The sequence below is a fragment of the Pagrus pagrus genome (assembly GCF_965226575.1).
Source record: "Pagrus pagrus genome assembly, chromosome: 2".
In the NCBI taxonomy this organism is placed as follows: Eukaryota; Metazoa; Chordata; class Actinopteri; order Spariformes; family Sparidae; genus Pagrus; species Pagrus pagrus.
In genome coordinates, this window is record NC_140186.1 from 34830463 (window position 1) to 34851541 (window position 21079).

At 42.1% G+C, this 21079-nt stretch overlaps 1 protein-coding gene across 2 annotated transcripts in view; it reads left to right on the forward strand.

Moving 5' to 3' along the window:
• vegfc (vascular endothelial growth factor c) overlaps window positions 1-5008 on the forward strand; it is a 91106-nt gene extending 86098 nt beyond the window's left edge. For both annotated transcript variants that reach the window (XM_084341755.1, XM_084341756.1), the window contains exon 7: window positions 4363-5008. In XM_084341755.1, the coding sequence (XP_084197881.1) occupies window positions 4363-4471 (109 nt within the window). In that variant the 3' untranslated portion in view covers window positions 4472-5008. The remainder of the gene's footprint in view (window positions 1-4362) is intronic.
• Window positions 5009-21079: the final 16071 nt, after the last annotated feature.

A 21079-nucleotide genomic window follows, 5' to 3' on the forward strand; every position in this document is an offset into this window, starting at 1 on the left:
TGAATTGTATTTTTTACCACCTCAAAATACTGACTAAACCTTACTGTTGGCCCATGCAAATTCCATCTTTATCATTTTGATTCATGTGGTCATTTGACTGTTACATTATTAGAGCACAATACAAATAACACAGAGGGCAGATCCTGTTGGGTAAGAGACATGACAGGCTACCATGCAAGGTACCACCTGCTCATCAATAACCATTCATTCAAACCCACACACTGATGGAAGAGCCACTGAGAGCAAATTGGGGTTCAGTGTCTTTCCCAAGGACTCTTCCAAATGTAGACTGCAGAAACTGGGATTTGAACCTCGAACTCTCCAGTTGTTGGATGACGCTCTACCTCCTGAGCCATCCATATACTCATCCATTTGTCCACCCACATATCCATTTTTCCATCCATTCATCCATCCATCCATGAAGGCAAGAAGCAGGGTCCTTTATCACTGCAATAAGACTTATTTGTATTACTGATAAAAACATTACTACTTATTTGATTCAATCTACCCTGACAGCCAAGATCCAATACTGTTTTAATTATGGTAGTATAGTAGTATAGTATAGTATATTCTGTATTGCACGATGAGAGAGATATTTGTAAAAAATACAAGTAGATTAATATAGTCTGTAAAAGGCCTATGATATGGTCCCTATATATTTCTATAGGAATAACATAGGGTTTAAAAGCAGATATTGACGACATTGAGATATTGAGAGGCATTTCAAGGCCATATAGAGAAAATCAACATCTACAGAAAAACACTTTCTTGTAAAAATTCTGCTTTCTTAAGTGTAGTCTTCATAGATGTTCTTGTAATATCATATTGCCAGGTGCTATGTAAAGCATTAAGAATTATTAGCTACTGTATGCCAGTTAGTTTAATGAATGACCTCATCAACATAAATCATTTCTATATCTGTTACTATCTCTGACTTCTCTTGTTAGATTTAAGTGGTTCAGTGGTTGCATCAACTGAGTGTAGTCAACCCCCACTCTAACACACACACACACACACACACACACACACACACTCACACACACACGCACACAAAATCCCAGATCACAGATGAAAGCACTAGTCAGGCAGTGGTAGGTGGTTATTGCAGTGAACCTGGTGTGTAATACAAGACCTCACTGCGCTAATGACTTCTCCCAGCTGTCACTTAACCATTTCCTCTCCCTGCACAGGAGGAAACACACACACATACACACAAACATCCATCCATACCATCAGGTCTTGACCCTTTGTGACCTCTTTTAAGAGTGATTTATGAGTATAACATAGCAGTAGGAATCTCTGTCTGGGATCTGGCGCTTGTGTGTATGTGACTGCATGTGTGTTTGAAAGAAAGTGTGTGTCTATTTGAACTCTTCTACGTATTTCATCCTGGGTTCATAGGTGTCTTTAAGTAACCCTGACTAAATATTCTGTCATCCACTAAGTGACACCCTGTGCAGCCAGTCCAAGAGTCTTTGTCTTGTTGATGAAAGTGTGTTTGTACTATGTAAAAGGATTCATGTGTTTTTGGAATTCCATGAATCAACTCCTCATGTAATCATTTAAAGGTTGACTATCAAACCTTGACTCTGAACAAAACAGAACAAAAGCAGCATCAGAAGTGAAACTGTAAAACAGTTGTTCAGCTTGACACAGTATTATAGTGAAAGCTCTGGTTGGTCAACTATGGGCTGTCACATAGCAGCTCTGAACGCTGTGATGTTTTTACCGCTATGAAATCTAAACTTTAGTTCTAACCTTTGACCTTTAGAACACATTAGAAAGTAGTTAGTTTTTGAAGTGGTATTCAGTCACTTGCAGCGGTGTTTGGCTCTCCTGAAAACCTGCAGGCCCTTGGTAACATGAACCATATCTAGAAATAGTGGATATATACGATACAGGACCATAAGTCAATGTTTTCATTAACACCCATGAGGAATTACGTCTGAACACTCTTTTAGAAATCAGGTTTCAAGTTGACTGATTTCCATTAAATTATTGTAATCAGTGTTTCACAAGTAAATGTGCAATCAAACAAATGGCATCAAGTGATAGGTTGATTATATCCACCAGTTTCCTGTGGAAGCTATTATGAGTGATACTTCTGGTGCTTGGCAGAATTAGTGTAAGCAACAAAGTATCATATTAAGTGATGCACTAAGGCTTTAGTAGCAATGGCTTAATGGAATAAGCTATAATGATAGTGTCAGTAGTATTCACTCAATAAGGTCACTAACCTAGATCTTCTTGAATGAATGATACACTGTACTGGGAGCCTGTCCCTTCACCCTACAATTCGCTCTAAGAAAGAGGATTAGAGTTGTGTTACTATTGAAACTCCGGTTTCTGGTTTGAGTGAGAAAACACACCGGAAATTGCACCCATATATCAAGCAAAGGGTTCATGGGGGCAGGAATAAGGTGGATGATAATTTTGATCAAAGAGTAATGGGCTTCATTGGCTAACAGCAGTAGCTATAATTTGTGATGGAAATTAAGGCAGTGTACCATCAACACCAAAATCAATACCAACTTCAGCATTCATTGATAGGCTTTAATTTAGTCCAGGCTCAATTTACTTAAATACTTTTCATGTAAACTGTTGTGAAGACAGGATCTATTACAGCACACTTGAAAAGAGGCAAAGAGGCAGAGTACATGCAGTTTTACATAGTAGAGTACATAGTAGATCTGTTCAGACTTATATGAAATACTGACTTTATATACTACGAAGTGTACCTCAGTCAAAGATTTTCACATTGAATACGTGTATTGGACTTTTAATCTTCAAGTGTCCAGAAACATGTCATCAGATAATGTAAAAGTTGCTCTGCTGTGTGTCTGCTGTCTTGACTTCTAGTACCACCTTGAGGTTAACATTTGTGGTTTTTACTGAAATGTCTCCACATCTGATGGACGAAGTGCCAAGAAATATGGTACAGGTACAAGGTATCCTCTTAGGAATTTGACTAAAAAGATCCTCTGACCTTTTATCTAGGATTGTCATTAGGTCAAAATTTTATGCTCTCTAATACTTTGGTTTAGGGCTGGTGTGATGCGTCGACGTAATAGATTACGTGAATACGTCGATTTACGTACTGTAACGTGCGCGGAGGATGTAAGCAGTACTACCGCCATGCTTGAGCACTTAAAGCGGAGGATCCCGGGGCGGCCGGATTCACATCAGATCTGGTGGTGCGGTGAAACGCCGCAGGCTGGTCCAGTGTGCCCTCCATGGTCCGTGTGTGTGAGCTGCTGTGTTGTCCTACTAGTGATCGTTTGTCCTCATCGACAACAGTAAACAACCAGGATGAGGCGGATCATTACTATGATTTAAACTGGGGCACAAGGCCCAACCGAAGTGAAAGTGAAACTTAACGCTATGTAGAGAAATGTCTGTTGTGTTCCCTCTGTAGTAAATATCCATGCTAAATAACATGCCCTCCTGATTGCCAGTTTATGTGATTGGCCACCGCAACATGATGTCAGGCTGCGTTTCTCCAAACTTGAGTCGGCTTCAACTTATCCACAGCAGCCAGCTGCGTTTGTTTTGCGGAACCCCCTGCGGCACACAGCGCTGCAGGCCAAAACGGATTACTCTCATTAAAATTAATGGGAAAACCTGCATTTTCACTACAATGCCGGACCCAATGATAAAAAAAATAGTAGTTAGATTAAGCGAAAAAATAATCAATAGATTAATCGATAAAAAAATAATTATTAGGTGCAGCCCTACTTTCGTTTAATATCAGACACCTGCTGATAATGACACTACTACTATCAAGCCAAATGTTTCACATGAACAGAAGCAATGTCAAAATCAAGTGAAATTTACTGAGCACTTTCTCATGCTCTTTTGACATTGCATGAGCTTTTCTATAGTGATTTCCTGAGGTTCATATTTGAACTTTGGAAGGAGGACAATCATGCTCTCAGGGAAATAAATCCTTGAGATTTTTTTTTTTTTGTCACTCCAGCACCACCCTAACCAGATACTTTATATTTGTTTGTCCAACTTCTGGCTTTGAATAACAAAACTTTGTTTTCTTTCACTCAACACTGTAGAAATTTGTTCCAAGCTTTACAATGACCACCAACTATCTTTAACCCTAATAATCCTTATTCATTAGCATACCCGCATTAGTAAGAACACAACTGACTAATACACAGTTACTTAATTCACTGGTACTTTTATTTCAGCTTTTTCTGCACACAAAGTTAAACCATTTTATTTGTGAAAGAAACCCAATCCCATCAAACCCATACATCTTATCTGTTTTTAACTTACCTAACACACATTGACATTTGACGGGTATGTTTTCAGTCTTGAAGCTAAATCCATTTTGTGTCTCTTTGACTACAGTTGTCTCAGGCCTCCCTGCGAGGTAAGGAGGCGAAGGTGTGAACCAGGTTTCTCCTTCAGCGAGGAAGTGTGTCGCTGCATACCATCCCACTGGAGACGGCTGGACTAACCACTGGCAAATGACACGCTAACAAGATGCTAATGAACAGAAAACAAACTTAAGAAGTAGAATTCATCAGCCATCCCCTGTAGACCTGCTGGTCATGAGTATCCCCATCAGCTGTGATGGAGGATAAGTGTGCGGACCCTGATGAACATAGGGAAACCTTAGTGATGAAGGTGCAGGTATGGGAACCTCTGGGGGAACTGAAGATGGGAAATGCACTGACTCAGCTATGAGGACATTTTAATGGGAGAGCAGATTATCGAGCCCAGAAACAGAAAGAAGGACTGAAAGTGAGAGAGAGCAACAACATGTTAAAATATTGTCTAAATAATTTGTTTTAAAATATTTGGGGGGTTTTGTATCAATTATGTCTCCGTATTATTATGTCAGATATTGATTATATAATTTATTAAATGTTTTTAAACCTTTGTTTATTGCAATTTCAATCTTTTTCTATGAAAATACACTGTGATCAATATTTTTGTATCATATAGTATATGTGTAAAATAAAGTATACAATAAAGTATACTGGACATATTATATTGTTAACTTAGTTTGTCTGTTCTGGTGCATTTTATATGGTAGAATCTGGGCTTTAAGGTAAATGCCACAATCTATGTTGCTCATAGCGTGAAGACTACAGTACATAATGTACTGGTAGTAACACCCAGGTTTTCCTTCTATTGATGAAGGAGCTTTAACCTTTAACTGACAGAATCATTAACCCTCAATACAGTGATAAATAATCAGACATGCACATTTTATTATTGTGTTTGTTTAAATTGCTTTCTCTCATAGAAATAAAATACCTAATGTTGGACTGTTCCATATAAAACATTGTTCTTTATGCTTACATTTCAGCCTCTGTGTACCTGCAGTCAATAATATACTGCAAGCACTCATATTCTTCTGTGCTTTACCATTCTGAAGAAGAAAGGCTGACAATTTCAACTAATCATTGGTTTTCCTTTTTTCATTTCCATTTTCTTGATCTGTAAGTAAAGGATGTTTGGTGCATATCATCGTGTCACTGTATGAAGTTGTCCAGAGTCCAAAATATAAAACTTAATTAATGTTGTAATTTGTCAGAAATGTCTAGAATTCGATGCTGGCTCCAAAACTACAGGGGGAAGCATAACCCCTCACTTCTGTTCACTACTTACTCTTTGTTGTAGCTATCTTTTTTGCTGCCGTTAGCAAGTAGCTCAATTAGCAATGGAGTTAAGTGGTCCTATTAGCTAACAGGAGTCTGCATGCACTTCAACCTTGGATGACACCAACGTCAACAGTACTCAGCTAGACCAGACTCAGCCATCTCCTAGTAAACCTGTCTGGACAGACTGGGACTGAACTCAGCCTCTGAGAGCGACAGATGCTAGTTTAAAGATAGGCGATACAGTACAGAGGTGATTTACAGCAGCTCTGACCAGGACTAGGCATGAGAGGAGAGGCATGAAGCGGCAGAGAGAGAGTCGGCCATCAGCAGCAGGTGATAAAGGTGTGTAGAATCAGAATATTTTCCGACTTACTCTGTGAACTGAGGATTTATTTGGGCGAAACCAGAGGTGACAGTGGAAAGACAAATCAAGACTGTTCTGGTGACTTTGATTCAGTTTCTGTCCAGTTTGAATGAAGTGTGTTTTACGATGCGTTAACAAGGCGACTAAGCTTGTCATAGTTTAGTAAGGGAGAGAAACTTGATTTCAGACGACATATGGTTGTATTTTTCTAGTGTTAAATTTTTTTATTATTTTTTTAAAATTTTAAATTAAAATTCTGGTAATATCTTACACATTGATATTTTAATGTCAGCTTAAAAGGGGTATTCTAAGAATATGTTTTTGAGAGGCCACTGTTTGTATCTACAAATACACAAAATTGTTTTCGTATTGGAATAAATATTATTGCTACTGATTTATGCCACATTTTTACAATGAAGAAACCACACACTAAAACAATAGGTTTTTAGTTTAAGACACTATAAAATTAATGTTTTCTTTTTGAACACCTTTGCTTTCTGGGTTCAATCTTTTACAGCAAATACAAAACTGATTTTGTATTTGCACACAAATATTAGCTTTAACTAAAGGTATGTATATTCACTGTAAAGCTTTACATCCCCTTATACCTCGAGTATAGCATAGTAAATAATCTGAAACCTGTGGCTGACAGAGCACATTGAAAAATACACTACTGTTTTTGGAAAATGTTGCATAACTGCAATGTCAGGAACATGAGATTTGCAAGCATTTGTTCAAACATGCAATGCCACTAGCCCTTGTTATAAAAAAAAAAAAAAAACTCTTAAAGAAAACTGTCTGAAAGTTTTTCAAAACAAACACCTTCTACTGACAAATATGTTTTAAAATCACTTCAGAGTTTGCACAGTCAGAGGATCCTGCACAGTTGAGCCTTTAAAACATGTTATCAAAAAAGCTGACCATATTATTGTTTCCTCCTCATTTCCTTCCTGAACATTCTCCAGGAATGAGTCGTCCACCCTGCGGCTACATAAATGTACAAATGAAGGTTAACATCATGCAAATATGAAAACATCCATCAGCTTTGAAATTGAACTAAGATGTTCAGTCTTTGCCTTCATTGCGTGTCAGGCGCTGTCAGCTGGGCTGCTGCAGCACTAATTGAGTTATTGAGAGATGAAGAAAAGAACAGCCACAACATTAATACCACTGACAGGTGACGTGAATAACATTGATCATCTCATCACAATGCAATGTTCTGCTGGGAAACCTTGGGTGCTGGCATTCATGTGAATGCCACTTGACACGCACCACCCATCCAAACACTGTTGTGGACCAAGTACACCCCCTCATCACAACACTATCCGATGGCAGTGGCCCCCCAGCAGGACAATGTGCCCTGACACACCACAAACACTGCTCAGGAACAGCTCGAGGAACACAATAAAGGGCCCAAGGTGTTGACCGGGCCTCCAACTTCCCCAGATCCCAATCTGATCGAGCATCTGTAAGACGTGCTGGAACACTTTCCTGAAATGATAAATGACATTTTTGTGTTGTGAATGATGAATGATGACTGTATGACAGGGAACATATAAAACATGGCTCTGTTTCCATCACCAGACCAGCTTTAAATTAATCCATCACTTCATCTATCTAATCTATCACATACATACACACACACACACACACACACACACACACACACACAGTGATGGACTTCCCTCAGAGACAGATCGTCCAGCATGCCAATTGTTCATTCTGTGTGTTTGCATTCTTGCAACAGTGCAGAGTTAAGTGTGTGTATGTCTGTCTCTGTACAGAGAACATGCTGCTCCAGAGGTTGATATACTTTTATAATCCACTCCAGATGTAGAATGTTAGTTGTTGAACCATTACCCCTCATGTCAACCCAGCTAATGTGTGTGTGCGTCTGTGCGTGTGTTTTAATGCCTGTATCTTTGCCTGCCTGAGTTGTTTGTATCTCACCAGTAGAGTCAGACATCAAAATAAACCAAGATCATGTTTCTGTTTAATAAAATACACACACACACGCGCACGCACGCACGCACGCACACCCACCCACCCACACACAAAACAATTGGATTCAAATTGGATTCCATCGGAGCCTCAAATGTCAGAATATCACAACATTTGTTCAGAGGAGGCCTATCAGATGCTTGTCATAGTGCACAGATATATGAAGTGTGTGGCCGATTGTGAAAAGTCCACACAAAACAAACAATTCCACATGCATACTGCATGTTACCCAACATGTTACTCATGTGACAAACAACCTTTAACTTGCATGTCAGTGGATCTATCCTTCCAAATTCTGAAGAAGTCTCAAAAGTTCCTTTGAGCAAGGCACTAAAACTCAGGTCCTCCAGGTTAAGTGCTTGGGACTTTACTGTGAATAAATACTAGTAGGATGTGGCTGAAATCTATTGTCTCCAATTATTACCAGGGAAAATGCTAAATGATACACTTTTGAAAGCAATATATTCTACTGTATATAACTTCTTATAACTTCATTTTTACCAGTGTTGTAGTTGACACCCATGAAGGCTGTGATGATCTTAGACTGCGTTGTAAAGTCTTCATGGAGTCTCTCCATTAGTTGCCAGTCTTTCTGGAGCTAAGGGTGATGCTGCCAACCTGTCTACTGACCTCCGACTGACTGACTGATCGACAGTACTGTGAGTGCCCAGTGTATGTATATAAAATAATCACTGTTACTGAACTGCAAATACAGACAGTCCTTTTGTAAATGTCCTGATGTCATTTGTTTTGTGGAGAGCTGCACAAAACTGTATATATAAGATTTTAGTTATTTTGCAGAAAATTGCAGTCCCTGCTCCATTTCTCTATTAGCTAAGGGGTCCTCGGCCTGAAAAAAGAAAAAATCCTTCATAGTATACCTTTTAGTAAATTACAAGGTATTTATTTGCATCTGCTGAGCTGAATGAACATTTGTTAAATTGAAACACCTTGTTTAATCTGCCTCTGCCATTTCTCAACTTGCGAGGGAAGGGAGATGCATTTTACTTTTCCAAGTCTAAAGAGTGCTTCATATGGTGAATTACCATTAAACTATTTTAATATTATTTTTTAATCACTTTAACCTGCATACATTTTTTCCTTTTAATACATGAAGTTCATTCTTTTTGTTTGTCTTTGTTTTAGTCTCCAGGAAGTAAAGGTGGGATGTAAGCACACCTCAAGTCCCTCCATAATAGGGAAGGAAGGTAGTGGAGCTGCCCATGTCTGTTAATGAAAAGATAAGATGTTGGCACACACATTGTGTGTGTGTGTGTGTGTGTGTGTGTGTGTGTGTGTGTGTGTGTGTGTATGAGCGAGAGAGAGAGATGTGATGTGATGATAAAGCTTGGTGGCACAGAAAGCAGTTCACACCATATATTACAGTAAAGTCCAATATTAACAATCCCACTCCCTTCCTGCCATTCAAACCCTTTTTGACTTATGACCTGTGTGTGTGCAAGTATGTGTCTATGTGAGGTGGGAGGGAGAGAGAGAGATGGAGGGAGAGAGAATGAGACCATACAGGAGGGAAATAGGGATGCTGGGTGTGTCAGCTGCTTAGATAACACAATAGATTGTGTGTATGTGTGTACATAATGTGCTTGCTGCATTATACAGGTATTTGCCTCTATTAAAATGTGGACTGAAATGCTCACAGTTACAGTTTCTGTTATTGTATTATGTACGTAGCAAAAATCACTTGATTGGTTTCATTGGTTCAATGAAATAGTAAAACCTATTATCTCTGACTTTAGAATAGCAAACTGGATTGCATTCAATTATGTACATTTCAACCAAATTGTAATCTGAAATTAAATTTTGTTTGTTTGTTCAGTGAGCTAAAATTGACAAATGTGGTACAGAAAGATCTAATTTCACAAAAACAATCTAATTTCATAAATAAATGCTCATTATGATAAAGATATAGTGCAAATTTCATTTGATAACTGATCTTACATTTGTTTCTGGCACACAAAATTATTCCATGAGTCACACATTGGCATTGAAATCAGAACTGGCAGCCACTTAGAGCAAATTACTGCCAGCAGCAGGGATGACGACATTTGCTGGTTGGTTTGTCTGTGTAACACTTTGGTCCAGAGCTACATATATGAGATTTTAGATGAGATTGGATTAGATTCAACTTTATTGTCATTGTGCACAGTACAAGTACAGAGACAACGAAATGCAGTTAGCGTCTAACCAGAAGTGCAAAAAGCAGTAAAATGCAAAGTATGTACAGTATAAATAGTGCAGCAAGACAGATACTACAGTATGTACAGTATATAACTAAAGTGTAAGTTGGTCTAGATACAGTATGTACAGTGTATAAATAGAGTTCAGTAGGTCTAGGTACAGTATGTACAGTATAGAGTGTAGTAGGTCTAGGTACAGTATGTACAGTATATAAATATTACTGGCAGGACTAAAGGAGATACAGTTTGTACAGTTTATAAGTGTAATTAGCAGTACTAAAGATGGGGTATAGATGAAGTGTAAAATAGTCAAGAGTAGTGCAGTGTCCGGGTGGGGTGGGGGGGATCAGTCACTGGGGGAAGGAGTGTGGGGGGATGAGGTGCAGTTGGTTGGTCGATTGGTTGTCACCGTGTTTGTGGAGTTCAGTAGGGTGACAGACGCAGGGAAAAAGCTTCCCCTGAACCTACTGGTCCGGGTGCGGAGAGACCTGTAGCGCCTCCCGGAGGGGAGGGGGGTGAACAGTCCTTGACGATGCTGCACGCCTTTTGCAGACATCACTTGCTCCGGAGCGCCTCGATGGAGGGGAGTGAGGCACCGGTGATGCGTTGGGCAGTTGTCACCACCCTCTGCAGTGCTTTCCAGTCAGAGACAGAGCAGTTGCCATACCATACTGTGACACAGTTGGTAAGGATGCTCTCGATGTTGCAGCGGTGTTGAGGGTCCAAGAGAGGTCCTCGGAGATGTGGACACCCAGAAACTTGAAGTTGGTGACACGCTCAACCTTCGTCCCGTTGATACGGATGGGGGTGTGTGTGCCATCATTTGACTTTCTGTAGTCCACAATGAGCTCTTTGGTCTTATTGGTGTTGAGAGCCAAGTTGTTGTTGGCACACCACGATGTTAGGTGCTGACCTCCTCCCTGTAGGCTGTCTCATCGTTGTTGCTGATGAGACCAATCACCGTTGTGTCGTCTGCAAACTTAACAATGGTGTTTGAACCATGTGCAGGTGTGCAGTTGTAGGTGAAGAGGGAGTAAAGGAGAGGGCTCAGCCCGCATCCTTGTGGAATGCCAGTGCTCAGGGTGAGGGTTGAGGAGGTGTGGTTATCTAACCTAACATGGTCACATTCAGAACCCAGGTCACTAAGTTTGCCCACTGAGCAGGCAATGTCTGTGGACGTCCAAAACGGGTTGATATCATGTCTGTCAGGCCAGGCCATGATCTGGACGTCCACTGACAGCCAGAATTAGTCGATAAACGACATATAAACGTCTATACAACGTCCAGAAAAGACATATAAAAAACTTTCATTCTGGCTCCCCAGAGGACGTGTTCTAGGCGTCTTGGATATCCATAAATGACGTCTAAAAGACGTGATCTAGACCACTTTTTGCTCACTGGGTGGTGATCAGTTTGGAGGGGATGATGGTGTTGAATGCTGAACTGAAGTCGCCGAGTGAAGCGCCATGGAGATGGCATCTTCCATACTCCTATTCTGGCGGTAGGTGAATTAGAAGGGGTCCAGTGTGGGTGGTAAACTGGTTTTGAGGTGAGCCAGGTGTCATATATAGTTTTTATAGTGGAATTAATGTTGCCACAGCAACACTGACATTGTAACGCAGAGCAGTTAATGTGTTGTTGCCTTGGTTACGGAGACGCCTTTCCTATGTCGGTATGTTTGGATGTTTGCGCTGTCATTAAAGTAAATATAAACGGATCAAGCCGACCCTCGATCATTTTACATGGTGTCAGAAGTAGTTCAACGAACGATCAAGAGATAAAGTAAGAAGACAGACGGCAAGAAGAAAAGAAATGGCTAAGTTTAACCCTCCAGAGGACTTTACGTTTGACAAGCAGACGGAGTGGCCCGATTGGAAGCAACGGTGATACAGAATCACAACAAAACTTCACAAGGATGAGGGACAAGTACAAGTGAGCTGCTTGCTTTCCTCAAGAGGAGGACCGCAATGACTTTGTCATCGTTATGGGGAAGTTTAACGACTACTTTTTTCCGAGGAGGAATATTATCCACAAACGGGCATGTTTCTACCAACGGGTCCAACGGCTGGGTGAGAAGACAGAATGTTTCATCAGAGCCCTGTACGATCTCTCAGAGCACTGCGAGTTTGGAGCAACTCGAGAGGAAAATATCCGCAACCACATCATCGTGGGGATAATGGATAAAGAGCTCTCCCACAGGCTGCATCTGATGGCAGACCTGACGCTGACGCACACAATACAGACCGTCAGACAGTCAGAGGAGGTTGCGGCACAAGTGAGTCTGCAAGGAGACACTGCGGGATCAGTGCAGGAGGTGCAGTTTAAACGTAAAAACACGAACTGGAAACCACAACAGCGACAACAAGGCAAGTCAAAGGACAGAAAATGGGGGGGGGGGATGAGAAGAAATGTGGCAAATGTGGGAAAACACAGCATAATAGAGATGAAAAGTGCCCTGCAGAAAGAGCTACCTGCCACAACTGTCACAGAATGGGACACTGGCCCAGAGTATGTCGCAGCAGGTCAGTGAATGAGGTCACAGAGACTGAGAGAGCTGAGCAGACCTCTTATTTCCTGGGTTCAGTGTGTGATGCTAATGAGAAAAGTGAACAGTGGACTGTGCAACTACAAGTGGATTCCTCTCCAGTAGAATTTAAGATTGACACAAGAGCTGATGTCACTGTCATAAGTGAGGACACGTTTCACACACTCACCCTGAGAGAACACTGGACCCACCTGACATTCCTCTGGACAGCCCTGGAGGTGAGCTGCTGTGTCTGGGCCGCTTTAATGCAACAGCCAGTCACAAAGGTAAAGACTATCCTTTTACAGCCTACGTAGTACGTGGACGCAGAGTCAACAATCTCCTCAGCCGGGCCCTGTCAGTAAGGATGAACCTGGTGAGGCGAGTAGATGAGTTGAAATGCATCACCAGCCATCTAACCCACAGTGAGCATGGTACTCTAAACACTGAACCAGTCAAAATCCAGTTAAGAGATGATGCTGTACCATATGCTGTGCACACTGCACACCGTGTGCCCTTTCCCATGTTACAGAAAGTGAAAGTGGAAATACAGAGGATGGAGAAGGATGGTGTCATCGAGCGGGTGACACAACCTGCTGAATGGTGCACTCCTATGGTACTGGTCCTGAAGAAGAACACAGGCACAGCCCAAATCTGCGTTGACCTGACAAAACTAAATAAGTCAGTCAAAAGAGAACGCTACATCCTACCTACCTCAGACGAGATAACAGCCAAGCTGAGCGGTGCAACTGTGTTTTCTTCCCTTGATGCTGCCAGTGGATTCTGGCAGATCCCTCTGCATCCAGACAGCTGCAAGCTGACAACATTTATAACACCATTTGGCAGATACTGTTTCAAAAGATTACCTTTCGGCATAACAAGTGCACCAGAGATCTTCCAGTGAGATGCTGGAGACTCTAGAAGGACTGGAAGGTGTGGCAGTCTTTATGGATGACATCCTAATCTATGGGACCTCGATGGAGCAACATGATGCCCGACTCGAGAAGGTGCTGCAGCGTGTCGAGTTGGCAGGGTTGAAACTCAACAAGGAGAAATGCTCCCTTAGGCAGAGCCAGCTACGCTTCCTGGATCATCTCATCGACCAGTCAGGGGTCAGACCGGACCCTGACAAAGTGGAGGCCATACACCAGCTGCCACCGCCTGAAAATGTGCAGGAGCTAAAAAGAGTCCTCGGCATGGTGAATTACCTGGGGAGGTTCATCCCAGCCCTTGCAGCGGTGGGACAGCCGTTGTATGAGCTGCTAAAGAGCAAGAACATCTGGACCTGGGGACACTCGCAGCAGTCAGCTTTTGAGAACATTAAAAGAATGCTGACAAAAGCACCTGTTCTTTCCTTTTATGACGTCACAAGGCCTACAGCTGTATCTGCAGACGCCAGTAGTTATGGACTGGGAGCTGTGCTGCTTCAGCTCCATGGAGAAGAGTGGAAGGTAGTAGCCTACTGCTCCAGACGTCTCTCAGAAGCTGAAACACGCTATGCCGAGATAGAGAAGGAGTGTCTGGCTGGTGTGTGGGCTTGTGAAAAGTTTGACAAGTATCTGTGTGGCCTAGATGAATTCAGGCTTGAGACTGATCACAAGCCATTGGTGCCACTCATCAACAGCCAGAGCCTCGATAATGTTCTCTTGAGACGTCAACGTCTCTTAATGCAGCTTATGAGGTACAAACCAGTTGCTGTATATGTTCCAGGAAAAACTCTCCTCGTCGCTGATGCCTTGTCCCGAAGCCCACAAACTTACACAAAAGAAGAGACTGACACACAAAGCGAGGTGGAGTGTTATGTAGCTTCGGTGGTACAAGGCATCCCAGCATCTCCAAGCAGGATGGAAAGCATCAAAATGGCCACTGAAGCTGACAGCGAGCTGCAGTCTGTCATCAAATTCATAAGAAGCGGATGGCCAGAATACAGTGGAAATGTACCACCAAACGTCAGAGCATACATGAAGGTGAAAAATGAGCTATCAGAGGCTGATGGTTTGCTCATACGTGGAAGCAGGGTTGTCATTCCACTGTCACAGAGAGCCGACATCCTACAGAAAATACATGATGGACATCAGGGGCTAACAAAGTGTAGAGACAGAGCAAAATCTTCGGTTTAGTGGCCAAGACTCTCTGCAGAACTCAAGATCACAGTGATGTCATGCCACTCATGCCAAGAGCAAAAGCGGACCTAACAAAAAGAGCCACTCATCTCTACACCTCTGCCTGAACGTCCATGGAAAAGAATAGCTCTTGACCTCTGTGAGCACAACAAAAACAACTACCTAGTAATATGAGATTATTACTCACGGTTCCTCGAAGTGCTGCACCTATCATCCATTACAAGTGCTCAAGTCATTCAGAAACTTAAAGCAACCTTTGCAAGGTTTGGGATCCCGGGTGAGGTGGTGAGTGACAATGGTCCTCAATTCTCCAGCGCAGAATTCCAGGAGCTGGCAAGACAGCTAGACTTCAAGCACATCACGTCTAGTCCTCACCGTCCTCAGGGAAACGGTCATAGGGAGAGAGCAGTACAGACTGCGAAGAGAATCCTCCGACAAGAAGACCCAGTAATAGCCCTCATGTGCTACAGATCAACTCCAAAACAAGTTTTCTACTACAATCGCAGACATGGAGCCAGACCTCTTCCACCACTACGACCTGGAGACACAGTCCTCACCAAGTTGGATCAGGAAAAGGGTGACACCAGCAGTCGTTTCAAAAGAGTGTGTGACTCCAAGGTCATACCTCATCAATACACCAGAAGGTGCAGTGTTATATAAACACTGCACCTTCTCATCTCATCTGACATCTATAGTGTTATATAAACTATAGATGTCATATATAGTTTATATAGTGGAACTAATGTTGCCACAGCAACAGTAACATTGTAATGCAGAGCAGTTAATGTGTTGTTGCCTTGGATGGAGACGCCTTTCCTATGTCGGTATGTTTGGATGTTTGCGCTGTCATTAAAGTAAATATAAACGGATCAAGCCGACCCTCGATCATTTTACACCAGGACCAGCCTCTCGAAGCACTTTGTGATGATGGGGGGTGAGTGCAACTGGGCGGAAGTCATTAAGGCTCACTGCAGTGGAGTGTTTTGGCACCGGCACGATGGAGGTGGTTTTGAGGCATGCAGGGACAGCTGCTTGGGCTAGTAACAGGTTGAATATGTCAGTCCAGACCTCAGTCAGCTGCACAGCACAGGCCCTGATGATGTGTCTGGGGACACCATCAGGACCAGCAGCCTTCTGTGCACGCACGCACGTCGGTGGGAGAGAGTGTGAGGGGCTGGTGATCTGCAGGGAGCACAGCCTTGATGGCCACCTCCTTGTTGTCCCTGTCAAAGGGGACATAGAAGTGGTTAAACTCTACAGGTAAGGAGGCGTCACTGGATCGAGTGGAGGTGTTGATGGGTTTGTAGGCTGTGATGGCGTGGATGCCTTGCCACATGCGTCAGGGTCAGAGTTGTTCTTGAAGTGCTCCTCAATCCTTAGCTTGTGGCTGTGCTTGGTTTTTAATGCCCTTCTTCAGGTTTGCCCTGGATGAGCTATAGGCCCGAGCATCGCCTGATCTGAAGTCGGTGTCACATGCTTTCATCAGGAGTCGGACCTCTCTTTTCATCCATGGCTTCTGATTAGGGAATGTGGTGATCCGTTTGAGAGTGATAACACTGTTGATGTTGGAGTTGATACAGTCCAGAATGGAGGAGGCATATAAGTCAATGTCTGTGTGGGAGTCGAGGGTGGCCTGAGTGGCAAACATATTCCAGGCAGTGTTTTCAAAACGCTGCTGAAGTGCAGAGTCTGCTCCCTCTGGCCAAACTTTGACTGTCCTCACTGTGGGTTTCACACGTCTGATGAGTGGCGAATACTTGGGCAGTAGGAACAGTGAGAGGTGGTCAGATTGTCCTAGGTGGGGGAGGGGGACAGCTTTGTAGGCATCAGCGATGTTTGTGTAGACATGGTCCAATGTCTTGTCTCCTCTGGTGGGGCAGGAGACATGTTGAGTTCTTTCATTGCAATCTTAGCATGAGCATCCAGTGGTATATAAGCTGCAGTCACAACAGTAGATTTTAACTCTCTGTGTTTAGTGAAAAGACTTGAAACATTAATTAAAACACAATATTTCAAAAGTCAAACATTAATATAGCAGCAAATAATTATTTGCTCTTTCAAAATATATTGGACTAGGGGCATCCTGAGGAAAGAAAGCATCCCACTCTCTCTGTCTGTGTTGTAATTCAAGCTTCCCTGTTCTTTGTTATTGATACAGGCTATAAGCTTTGGGTTGGTGGCTCTACCAACACTGTCATTATTTGACGACCTAGGAATATGACTCAACAATCAACTATCTTCCTCCAGAACTATTTACTGCAACATTGAGGCAAACTGTGGGATTTTCCAACGTGGGTCTTCCCATTATGAATTCCTAGAAATGTGACTTTTTTCTGTGACTCAAGCTAACTTTGCATGCACCACCTGTTAAGATTTGGGGAATCACAGACAAAAAGGCATAGTAGGGCAAACAGTGAGCTGCCTGAAGCTTTCTTATCTCTGGGTCCAACTGAAAGAAAACACAAACATGTTATGACTTAAGGACTAACTGATTAGATATATTCTAGGGGGAGATGAAAAAATCAGCTAGCAGCCCTGCACAGACATGCCAAATCATGTACTGTAGTAGAACAACTCGTCACTGTCACCTCGCTCCCTTGTGAAAACAACACGGTCTCTTCTGTGGTCAAGTTAGCAATAACAAACAGTTAAGGTCTAGTTACATTTTCGAAATAAAGGCACCAACTACTTGGTTAGGTTTAGGAAAATATCATGGTTCTGCTTAAAATAACAGTCATTAATTACCTCACATGGGAGCTCTCATCACCAGGGTGAAAGTCCTTGGAATGAACTCTCCAACCATCCCATCTCCTTCTGATGTTTCCATCTGTACTTTTCACACAAAGGCGTGGCACATCGTCACACTCACACTATGATCTATAGTGGTGGGTCTGTTACATGCTGTGTGAGACTGGGCTGGACTTGCAGAAAGGAAGCAGCCCAGAATCCAAGAGTCAGGTTTGGTGAGAAAGAGAGAGAGAGAAGAAAGAGCAAAGCTGCTGCGTGTCTGTCCCACCATCTTGATTTTACCTATTTTAATTTTCTATTTGGACTTTCAGTTTTAATTATGACCAAAAGGATCCTCGCATTTTCCGATATTTGAAGGCTCCTAAATGTTATCCCGTCTTCTAGCTCTTCTCTCCCTCTAGGCATCGTTGTCTCCTTTGATGCAAATAATGCAATAAGCTGTACTTTTTGTCAAGCTAGACAAAATAAATAATATGGTCTTTATTAGACTGTAAACATATACCGTTATACGCTCAGTACACTAATAAGACGGTATAATCCATAATTTGTATTAAATGAGGCAACACCTGGAAATGTGCTCTTTATTAGAAAATATTTTGAAAAAGTGTTACATCCTTACTAATTAACTAAGGTGTTACAAACTAGAATTATTATCTATATTTATATCCTCATTATAAACCATACCCCTAATTACTTAAATCACACTGTAATTAGAAACTGCATATAACGTATTGTTAGAGCTCAAATGTACAATACTTAGACACTACTATACCGAATTCTACTCTAAACCAAAATAGGACCAAATAGGAGATCCTCATACACTATTACATACAATTTTGTAAGAGTATGCAATAAGAAATCAAATGCAAGACCGTATCAGATCCAAAATATATTAATTAGACACTATGTTACCCTTTTCACCAAATAATACTGTAGACAGCACACCTAATGCTACCAACATGGACCTACAATGGCTTAATTAGACAACACAGGCTGATTTGACAAATGAAGTACCATATTAATAATAGTCAGACAAAAAACAGAGCTCAGAGGATGATGCATTTTATTTAGGCTTTATTTATAATAGTTTCACTTTATTACGGGGTATTTGTTGCCAATAACAACCTTGTTAGACCCTAATTAGACATTCTTAGAGGTTAATTAACGGTACATAACATCAGACCACCTGTTTGGCTAGTCCAGTACAATACCATACTTCTCGACAAACATTTCCAGCAACATGTAGTTTTAAAAAGTGACGACAGGATAAAACATCAACTGTCGTCTCCTCAGTGTGTGACTGCATTTCTACAGCCTGGTGGTCCTCAGCTGCTTGCAGTGTGCTCCTGCTTACTTTGGCTAGCAGTGTGCAGTGACTGTCGGCCCAGGCTAATATCTGGGTCGGGATCAGTCTCCATCATCTCATGCGCAGGTTGATTTGCCATGACACAAAATGTTATTGTTGCTAAATCCACGAAGAGAGCAGAAAATAATTGTCCACTGTGCCAGTCACTCTCATATACACAGGCCTATGTCATCATATCTTGAGGATTAATTATCCGACTGTCTGTTTTATTCCACCACGACACCTACCAAGTCATCGTCAGCTAAAGGTTAGCTTGTAGCAGAAGCAGCCCACAGCAAGGAGAGAATTAAAACAGGTGCTATTGTAGCACATAGTTAGCTCGTTAAGCCTCGGCAGAACTGTGTGAAAACTAGCAGTCCACAAACCCTCTGTCACCAGTGCAATGATGGTTAAAGCTCTGGTCTACGATCTGAGAAAGGTTTGAAAAAAGCACCCCCCCCACCCACACACACACACACACACACACCCCTCCCCTCCGAGCTCGTATCGCTCTCCCCTCGGAGCCTCCCGCGACACACCCCCTCCTGCAACAAGCACCAAGAGCAACAAGCCGGCCGGCAGAAACCAAATACAGCCCAGCTTTGAATGCGGACTAACGATGTCGGATTCACAGATAAAGTTATTACAATGCACGTTGAAACTCACGTAAATCTTGTAAGTCATTACAATGTCCACAGCTAAGCTCCACAGCCAAGCTAGCGTAACGTCATTAGCATGTTACAGCTACGTTACCTTACAGCTACGTAATAAGTTACAACAGCTAAGTTAGCCACTTCTAAAAGTTATTGAGGGCCAAGAGACTAACAGATGCTGCCGTCAGCTTTCATCACAACGATCGCTTCCACATTGTGGCTGAAAAACAAACCTGTGTGAGTCTCGGAGCAGCTGTGTGTGTCCTAGCTGCTGTCTGGTGCTACTCAGACAACAGCTGGGACACACACAGCTGCTCCGAGACTCACACAGACCGCGACACAAACGTGCCCGTAAACCGTGATCTCTTGTTTATGACAGATAAGACACACAAATACACACATCGTAACGCCTATATGATAACACATCATATTGATTTAGCAAAGGCTTCGTTGAAAACAAATGGACAAGACCGGGAGGAGGGTTAGCAAAACAGTTGAGTAGTGACCGGGCGAGAGGTTGTTATGGAGAAATAAATCCCGACAAATAAAATAAAAATCCGGAAATAAATCTGAAACCCCTCCGCTTCGCGTTGGGATTTCATCCATCCATTCATTCATCTTACTTGCTGCTTCATTTAGCTGCCACGAGCAAATATATAGGCTGATTTGGTGTAAACATGATAGCAATGTTAGCTTGTTGTTAGCTTACAATGCTAGCATAGAGGCTAACGTCTCCGTCGAACAAATAAACAATATTGCAGAGACAGAAATTGTCTCGACACCGTCTATTAACACAGAAACAAACTAATAGCAGCTTTCACAGTCATAAGCAGCATCGGCATGAAAGTTATCTGTGTCACAACATCCACAATAAAGACGAAAGATTACCTGCTCAACAGAAACTCCGCTGTATCAGCATCGGGTCCATCACGGACCTTTCGCCACCGTTCAAATGATGACCCGATGTTTATTCGGTTTGAGCCCTATTTGTTTCACATCTCTGCTTTGTGTCTTTTCAGTGACAGACTTTCTTTCTTTGACTCTTTGTCGGTGGGGCAAGCAGAGGCAGCTGAACAGCTCAGGGCAAAACAAACCTCTTGTCCACTTGTAGTTTCAAATGCGGAAGTGGGTCGGGACCAGACGTGAGCAGGAGCAGGAGAGTGAGCGAGGATTGGATCGGAAAATTGATCCGATAGGAGCCGTCCGGATGGCTCCTATTGGTCAATTTCTTTTCAGTTTTACAGACACTAGAGAGAATGGATTTATTTGGTTCCTTTTACTCTTCACATTGTGTAGGTGGTACTATTGGGTCATAACCACCATCTAAATGATGTTAATAATAATAACAAATCTTTCAAATCGTAGACCATAGCTTTAATCTGGGCGTTAACTTTATTCTTACTGAATTACATTATTATATTATTCTTTATTTATGGTTTATATTCATCTTATTTCTAGTTTTTGTCTATGTTAATATACAATTCAGCTTGTTGCATCTT